The sequence below is a fragment of the Palaemon carinicauda genome, chromosome 24 (assembly GCF_036898095.1).
Source record: "Palaemon carinicauda isolate YSFRI2023 chromosome 24, ASM3689809v2, whole genome shotgun sequence".
Classification (NCBI taxonomy): Eukaryota; Metazoa; Arthropoda; class Malacostraca; order Decapoda; family Palaemonidae; genus Palaemon; species Palaemon carinicauda.
Genome location: NC_090748.1, coordinates 100,505,778 through 100,515,777, shown reverse-complemented (window position 1 = coordinate 100,515,777; position 10,000 = coordinate 100,505,778). Strand labels below are relative to the sequence as shown.

General features: G+C 30.4%; 1 protein-coding gene across 1 annotated transcript in view; it reads left to right on the top strand.

The window, feature by feature from the left end:
* Positions 1–6,691: 6,691 nt before the first annotated feature.
* LOC137618240 (uncharacterized) overlaps positions 6,692–10,000 on the top strand; it is a 406,446-nt gene continuing 403,137 nt past the window's right edge. Inside the window, exon 1 of the mRNA XM_068348391.1 lies at positions 6,692–6,912. Within this exon, the coding sequence (XP_068204492.1) occupies positions 6,715–6,912 (198 nt within the window). The 5' untranslated portion in view covers positions 6,692–6,714. The remainder of the gene's footprint in view (positions 6,913–10,000) is intronic.

Here is a 10,000-nt window from a genome sequence, read left to right as displayed (position 1 = left end):
ATATATATATGTATACACATATATAGATACATATATATATATATATATATATGTGTGTGTGTGTGTGTGTGTGTATGTGTGTGTGTGTGCTTTTTAGCACATTTTCACAACGAAAACACATGGAAATTTGAAATTCTGAATATTTCATATGCTAAAACTAAAAGCATTTATATTTCTTACGTTATACCACGCAACTATTTTTTGACGATCCGTTGAACGGAAAAATAAAGGGAGAACATATTTCGAAAATGTGATTATGCAGCACGAAACTTTTGACGTGGTTCGAAAGGGCTGTAGGGAGAGATTATTAGAAAAGTTTAGAGGAAATGGATAAGAATTTAAAATTGGGTGATATTGGGTCTTTGGAGGCTGTGAATATGTGACAGTATTGAGCCTTTTTTTTCTCTATAAGTAATGTTTTTGAAATATTTTAATTGTTCATTATTGCATATATCGGGTATTTATTTTTTTTTATTTCCTTTCCTCACTAGGGTATTTTTTCCTGTTGGAGCCCTTGGGCTTATAGCATCTTGCTTTTCCAATTAGGGCTGTAGCTTAGCTAGTAGTAGTAGTAATGATAATAATAATAATAATGATAATAATAATAATAATAATAATAATAACAATAATAATGATAATAATAGTAATAATGATAATAATAATAAAATAACAATAATAATGATAATAATAATAATAATAATGATAGAAATTAATAATAATAATAATAATAATAATAATAATAATAATAATAATAATAATAATAATAATAATAATAATAATCAATGAATTTAGTAATGTCTTTAATAGTCACTGTAAAATTTACGTAACGCAAAATGAACAGTTACAAATCCTAAATGGGAAATGGAATTAAGTTTAGAAAGTTCGGTGATCCACGAAACGTCTAAAAAGTTTTAATAGGAGAAACTTTGAACTGCTGATTATATTAGTTTTTGACTTTGGCGCCGAGATAGCTAGATGTATGGTAATTGCATTCCTCCACCCCCCCCCCCCCCCCACCCCCAACCCCCCACCCCCACACCTTTTTTTTTTTTTTTTTTTTTTTTTTTAACTGCTTGAAGAAATGGCAAGTGTTCTTTCATTATCAATGGCAATATATTTTTTCCCTTTTTTGTGGAATGATCGTAATCGGGTAGTTGAATCAGTAGAACTTCAAAAGTTAAAACATGCAGCGAATGTTTTTACGTTGAAAAGGCTGACATAAGTCTTTTTATTGTTTATATATGATTTTTTGTATTGTTATTACCGTTCTTGAAGATATTTTTATTTTAATTGTTCATTATTTCTCCTGTTTTTTATTTATTTCCTTTCCTCACTGGCTATCTTTCCCTGTTGGAGCCCATGAGCTTATAGCATCTTCTTTTTCCAAGTAGGGTTGTAGCTTGGCTAATAATAATAATAATAATAATAATAATAATAATAATAATAATAATAATAATAATAATAATAATAATAATAATAAATGGGATACCTTAATGTGGTGAAAGGGTTAGCGTATCGCCATGATTATGAAAGCTGTAATGTCAGGCCCACCCATACTAGGTTGGTTTGCTTTGAGCGATCCTACGTAAAAACTCCCACCATCAATCCGCACTGGCCAGCGTGGTGATAAATACTGACCAAACCTCAAGCATAAACAGACATCTCTGAGGACTTTGTGCTGCAGATGACAAGACATGGCTGCTTTTTTTTTTTTTTTTTTTTTTTTTTTTTTTTTTTTTTTTTTTTTTTTTTTTTTTTTTTTTTTTTGAAACAGACGAATACAACGGTAAACCATACTTGAAATCAAGGACCAATATACGCAAGGTCTGCTCACTTACCCCATTAATTACCCCCCCCCCCCCCCCTTACGTAGGCGGAGCTTTGTCTACCTGCTTACTACGTCACCCGGTGATTTCCTGAAAAAAAAAAGACCGGAAATAAGATAAAAATAAGGAAATGGGTATAAGTTTGTGGAAACTGTTATCACCATACAATTTTTCTTTATCATATCACGCTGACAGTGCACCTTAAAAATTTGCTTTTAGAAAAATAAATATTTGGTAACCTTTATTCCATGATTTTTACAGTTTTAAAACGGACATGTCGGCGTAAAAGAGTGATATTACGGTCACCAACCCGTAAAAGGGAATAACAAAGTAAGGCAAAATTACGGTCGCCTGTATTTTACTGAAATAGGGTTGAGAACATTATATTTCCCATTGAAATTACGGCTTTTTCTAACTACTGTGTACACTTTCGTAGTCACCACATGCTGGAGGCCACTCCACCTATTTGAGTAAACCTTTTTTTTTCTTGGCCTTACGTGAAATGATGTGTTGTTAATTTGATATGTATGGACACCTATAAGGTATATTAGAGTACGTATTAGTAAATATAGGGTATCTAACTCATTTTATTATGGAGTTTTACACAATCCTCACGGGGAATATATGATGGTGCTTATTGTAACTAAAAATTTAATTGCTAGTGTATGTGATCCATTAAATATTCCTGCCAAAAAATTTAAGTAGATATAGACGCACATGCACTCCACTCTCGATAGGGTATAACTACTTTCTCTCCCCCTACCAGATGGATGGAGAGAGCTGATTGTGACCGATTATATATATATATATATATATATATACAGTACATATATATATATATATATATATATATATATATACATATATATACATATACATATATATATATATATATACATACTGTATATATATATATATATATATATACTTTCTCTTTATTATATAACGGAGATGATTCACATTCGGTTATAAGTGGGAGTAGTGCTTATTTATTGTTTATTCAAATATACACAAAAGTAAATAAAGTGGCTACCGCATTTTTAATATATTCATTTAGTGTATTTAAATGTATGTGTGTATTATATGTCTATAACTTGTAAATGAAAGTGTTACATCTTTCCCGTGTGCTCTGTATGGCCGAAACCATTGTTTTTGCGACGCCAAATTATAATACTTGATTAAATTTTTTTTTTTAATTCCTTTGACTGACTTCCTGTAGAACTGATAAGAAACAACAGTCTATGTATAACTTCTGTAACTTCTAAAAGAAAGTGCTATATATTTTCCGTGTTAAAAGAAAGTGCTATATATTTTCCGTGTTAAAAGAAAGTGCTATATATTTTCCGTGTTAAAAGAGAGTGCTATATATATTCCGTGTTAGAAGAAAGTGCTATATATTTTCCGTGTTAGAAGAGAGTGCTATATATTTTCCGTGTTAAAAGAGAGTGCTATATATTTTCCATGTTAAAAGAAAGTGCTATATATTTTCCGTGTTAAAAGAAAGTGCTATATATTTTCCGTGTTAAAAGAAAGTGCTATATATTTTCCGTGTTCAAAGAAATTGCTATATATTTTCCGTGTTAAAAGAAAGTGCTATATATTTTCCATGTTCAAAGAAAGTGCTATATATTTTCCGTGTTCGCTCTATGGCTGAAACTATTGGTTTTACGTCGCGAGATTATGATACTGGATCAAGAAATCCTTTTTTAATTCCTCTGACTGACCTCTTAGAGAATTGGTAAGAAATAACAGTGTATGCAGTATACTCGGCCGTATCAAACGTTTAGAAATAATATTCCTTATTGGTGAAAATCTTGTAAATAGATATTAAAAGGTCTACTATATATTAGTAACAGTCAATAGTGCCAGCATCACAAACATTCATCTAGCATAGTGGGCTTTGCAAAGCTAGGTTGGTAGCGTCGCGGGCTTCTGTTTCAGAGGTCCCGAGTTTGCGTCTCCGCTAGGAGACCTTCAACCGGGGGCGGGGGGTGGGGGGGGGGCGTGGTACTCCCCAGGGTGGCGCCTGGGGATAGGTTAGAGGGGGCTAGTGATTGTCCCTGCAGGCTTATGGTCACCCGAGGAGAATGATGTAGATCGTCTCAAGGGAGACCTAAAACCCGCAACTTTAACTTTTTTAACTTTTTATAGTTTATCTCTTTAGAAAACTGTTCATAATAATTTTTGCTTTCAGCTTAATGTTGGTGTACTTAAAAAGTCAAATTCAATATTTTCTATTTTCGTTAATGATTGTACATATTCTCTCTCTCTCTCTCTCTCTCTCTCTCTCTCTCTCTCTCTCTCTCATTAGTTAGATAGCGTGGATTTCATGTCAGGGTTTAGTGACAAAATTTAAAACATGAACAGAGTCAATGAAAGCAGAATATTGAGATTTTTTAAATGATAGTTCATATTCTGTATTTCAGAACTCTCTCTCTCTCTCTCTCTCTCTCTCTCTCTCTCTCTCTCTGTATATATATATATATATATATATATGTATGTATGTATATATGTACATACATACATACATACATGTATCTACACGTTAACGGTTTGTCATCTGGTGATAAATACATCTTCTCTTTTTAAGAGTCTGACTTAATTCTTTTTCGTCTGGTAATAAACAAATTCTTCTATTTTCAAGAGTCTGACTTAATTCTTTTTCGTCTGGTAATAAACAAATTCTTCTCTTTTCAAGAGTCTGACTTAATTCTTTTTCGACTGGTAATAAACAAATTCTTCTCTTTTCAAGAGTCTGACTTAATTCTTTTTCGACTGGTAATAAACAAATTCTTCTCTTTTCAAGAGTCTGACTTAATTCTTTTTCGTCTGGTAATAAACAAATTCTTCTCTTTTCAAGAGTCTGACTTAATTCTTTTTCGACTGGTAATAAACAAATTCTTCTCTTTTCAAGAGTCTGACTTAATTCTTTTTCGACTGGTAATAAACAAATTCTTCTCTTTTCAAGAGTCTGACTTAATTCTTTTTCGACTGGTAATAAACAAATTCTTCTCTTTTCAAGAGTCTGACTTAATTCTTTTTCGACTGGTAATAAACAAATTCTTCTCTTTTCAAGAGTCTGACTTAATTCTTTTTCGTCTGGTAATAAACAAATTCTTCTCTTTTCAAGAGTCTGACTTAATTCTTTTTCGTCTGGTAATAAACAAATTCTTCTCTTTTCAAGAGTCTGACTTAATTCTTTTTCGTCTGGTAATAAACAAATTCTTCTCTTTTCAAGAGTCTGACTTAATTCTTTTTCGTCTGGTAATAAACAAATTCTTCTCTTTTCAAGAGTCTGACTTAATTCTTTTTCGTCTGGTAATAAACAAATTCTTCTCTTTTCAAGAGTCTGACTTAATTCTTTTTCGACTGGTAATAAACAAATTCTTCTCTTTTCAAGAGTCTGACTTAATTCTTTTTCGTCTGGTAATAAACAAATTCTTCTCTTTTCAAGAGTCTGACTTAATTCTTTTTCGACTGGTAATAAACAAATTCTTCTCTTTTCAAGAGTCTGACTTAATTCTTTTTCGACTGGTAATAAACAAATTCTTCTCTTTTCAAGAGTCTGACTTAATTCTTTTTCGACTGGTAATAAACAAATTCTTCTCTTTTCAAGAGTCTGACTTAATTCTTTTTCGTCTGGTAATAAACAAATTCTTCTATTTTCAAGAGTCTGACTTAAATTCTGTTTTCGTCGGTTAATAAATACATTTTTCTTTTTTCCACAATCCTATTATTAACCTTTTTCATCTCGTAATAAATACATCCTTCTCTTTTAAATATCTGACTTAACTGTTTTTCATCTGGTAATAAATAAATTTTTTTTTTTCAGAATCAGACTGTTGACTGTTTTCATGTGGTGATAAATGCATCCTTCTTTTTTTCTAGAGTCTGACTGTTAACTTTTTTTCATATGGTAGTTAATACATTTTTCTATTTCCAAGAGTCTGACTTAATTTTTTATCTTCTGGTAATAAATACATTTTTCTCTTCTCCAGAAGCTGATTATTAACTTTTTTCATCTTGTAATGGTTACATCCTTCTCTTTTCAATAGTCTGATTATTAACTATTTTTCATCTGGTAATAAATATATTCTTCTTTTTTTCCAGAATCTGATTATTAATTTTTTTTTTCATCTTGTAATAGATATATACCTCTCTTTTCAAGAATATGACTGGTATCTTTTTCATCTGGTAATAGATACATCCTTCTCTTTTCAATTGTTGATTGTTAACTTTTTCATCTGGTAATAAATAAATTCTTTTCTTTTCAAGAATGTGATTATTAAATTTTTGTTCATCTCGTAATAAATATATCCTTCTCTTTTCAAGAATATGACTGGTATTTTTTCCATCTGGTAATAAGCTACATCCTTCTCTTTTCAAGAGTCTGACTATTAACTGTTTTTCATCTGGTAATAAATTCATTCTTGTTTTTTTTCATGGACCCTGACTGTTAACTGTTTTTCATCTGGTAATAGATACATCCTCTTTTCAATAGTCTTACTGTTAACTGTTTTTCATCTGGTAATAAATACAGTCTTGTTTTTTTATGGAGCCTGACTGTTAACTGTTTTTCTTCTGGTAATAAATACACCCATCTCTTTTTAGTAGTCTGACTGATAACATTTTTCATTTGTTAATAAATACAAGCTTCTATTTTCAAGAGTCTGACTGTTAACTGTTTTTCATCTGGTAATAAATACATCCTTCTCTTTTCAGTAGTCTTACTGTTAACTGTTTTTCATCTGGCAATAAGTACATTCTTCTCTTTTCCAGAGTATGACGTTTTACTGTTCTTATTTAGTAATAAATACATTCTTGTGTTTTTCATCTGGTAATAAATGCATTCTCTTCTTTTCCAGAGTCACAAAAGAAGTCACGAACAATGAGAACCTTGCTGTTGCTCCTGCTCGTCCTGCCAGCTCTCGTGCTTGGCGCCAAGAGAGGAAATGTTGGCGCCAAAGAAAGGCACAACAGGAGGAAATTCGTCCAAAATGACAGTCCCATTCCAGAGAGCGATGTGTGTTCCAGGGTGAAAGATCAAGGGCCCGTGTCTCTGGCCAAGCGGACGCAGAGGGCTCAGGTAAGGATTGAATTTTTTTTTTTTTCTTGAGGGAAGGGTATTTGGGGATCGTTTTTATATTACGTTGGATACTTTTTATAAGGTATATAGATGCACAAGTTTTATACGCTTAGATACAAACACACGTGTATGTATGTATGTATATATATATATATATATATATATGTGTGTGTGTGTGTATATATACATGTGTATATATATAAACAGCATGTTTGTATCTGTGTAAGACTGGCAGAAATTTTATATATATATATATATATATATATATATATATATATATATATATATATATATATATATATATATATATATATATATATATATACTGATTGGTAAACAGACTTTCCATCTTGCTGAACTTGATGTACAATATTTCATTTTATTAATTTTTTTTCTATATATATTTCTTTCATTCAGTATTGTTTAGTAATCTCCCAGTATTTTGCATTAGTGATGTTTTTTTTTTTCAGTCATTTTGTCCCTTTTGAATAACGAATATGATTTCAGAAGATCTCTTCTCTTTTATTATTTCCATAAAAAGTCTGAAATTTCATTAATATGTCACGACATCAATAACATACATTATGGGAATGAAATACATATATTATAGGGATAAGATACATACATTATAAGAAGGAAATGCATACATTATAGGAATGAAATGCATACATTATAGGGTTATATACATACATTATAAGAAGGAAATGCATACATTATAGGAATGAAATGCATACATTATGGGGATAAGATACATACATTATAGGAAGGAAATGCATACATTATAGGAATGAAATGCATACATTATAGGGATAAGATACATACATTATAAGAATTAAATGCATACATTATAGGGATAAGATACATGCATCATAGGAATGAAATGCATACATTATAGAGATAAGATACATACATTATAGGAATGAAATGCATACATTATGGGAATGAAATGCATACATAATAGGGATAAGATATATATACATTATAGGAATGAAATGCATACATTATAGGAATGAAATACATACATTATAGGAATAAGATACATACATTATAGGAATGAAATGCATACATTATAGAGATAAGATACATACATCATAGGAATGAAATGCATACAATATAGGGATAAGATACATACATTATAGGAATGAAATGCATACATTATAGAGATAAGATACATACATCATAGGAATGAAATGCATACATTATGGGAATGAAATGCATACATAATAGGGATAAGATATATACATTATAGGAATGAAATGCATACATTATAGGAATGAAATACATACATTATAGGAATAAGATACATACATTATAGGAATGAAATGCATACATTATAGAGATAAGATACATACATCATAGGAATGAAATGCATACATTATGGGAATGAAATGCATACATTATAGGAATGAAATACATACATCATAGGAATAAGATACATACATTATAGGAATGAAATGCATACATTATAGAGATAAGATACATACATCATAGGAATGAAATGCATACATTATGGGAATGAAATGCATACATAATAGGGATAAGATATATACATTATAGGAATGAAATGCATACATTATAGGAATGAAATACATACATTATAGGAATAAGATACATACATTATAGGAATGAAATGCATACATTATAGAGATAAGATACATACATCATAGGAATGAAATGCATACATTATAGGAATGAAATGCATACATTATGGGAATGAAATGCATACATAATAGGGATAAGATATATACATTATAGGAATGAAATGCATACATTTTAGGGATAAGATACATACAATATAGGGATAAAATACACTACACACATTATAGGGATAAATTACATACATTATAGGGATAAAATACATACGTTATGGGAATAAAATACATACATTATAAGGATGAAATACATATATTATAGGGATAAAATACATGCATTATAGCGGTATGATACATACATTATAGGGATAAAGTTCATACATTACCCTTTCCAATTAACTTTGACTTTCACACTCATTTCTCTTACGAGCTGCACGTACTGCAATAGCCCGTGTCTTGCTATAGGCAAGGCGTTCTCAAAACGAACGAACAAACCTTTCCAATTGGAAGGCAGAGGTACGACACACGAGTCCCTCGTAACTTTACGTATCCTGAAAGTCCTTTGGATAGCTCGGATCAACTCATAGGAATACGACGGGGGCGGAAGCTTTAGTGTTATTCGAGTTGGGTAAACAAAGGACCCCCTGTCCGAAAACTACACTATAGGAGAGAGTCCTGAGCAAACATTTCAGGACTCCACAAAGGATATTTATTTGTTTGTTCGGGATACTGAGAGGCAGGGAAGGACAATGTAGTAAAAGGGACACATCTGGTATTGTTGAGGGAAACGAAGGATTCCAGGAAATTGTTTGTATTGACCTGAATAACTCATGTGATGTTGAATTATTCATTGGGTATTTTCATTCCTTCCAGTACTGGTAGAAGTATGTTGCTGGTTTCTAGAGATGATTTGGAAGGAATAGAATAATAATGTTTTGAATAAAGGATGACTTTGGATGTTGTCTGGTAATTTTAATTGAATGATCCGCGTTGAAGATGTTTCCTATATTATTATTATTATTATTATTATTATTATTATTATTATTATTATTATTATTATTATTATTATTATTATTATCTGAGGTACAACCGTAATGGAAAGAGCAAGATGCTATAACCTCCAAGGGTCCAACAGGGAAAAATAGCCCTGTGAGGATAGGAAACAAGAAATATTATTATTATTATTATTATTATTATTATTACTACTACTATTATTATTATTATTATTATTATCATTATTATTATTATTATTATTATTGTTGTTGTTATTATTATTATTATTATTATTATTATTATTATTATTATTATTATTATTATTATTATTATTATTATTATTATTATTATTATTGATGTTATTATTATTGCTATTACAAGCCAAGCTACAACCCTAATTGGAGAAGCAAGATGCTATAATCCCAAGGGCTCCAACGGGGAAAAATAGCCCAGAGGGTAAAGGAAACAAGGCAATATATTATTATTAGTATTATTATTATTAT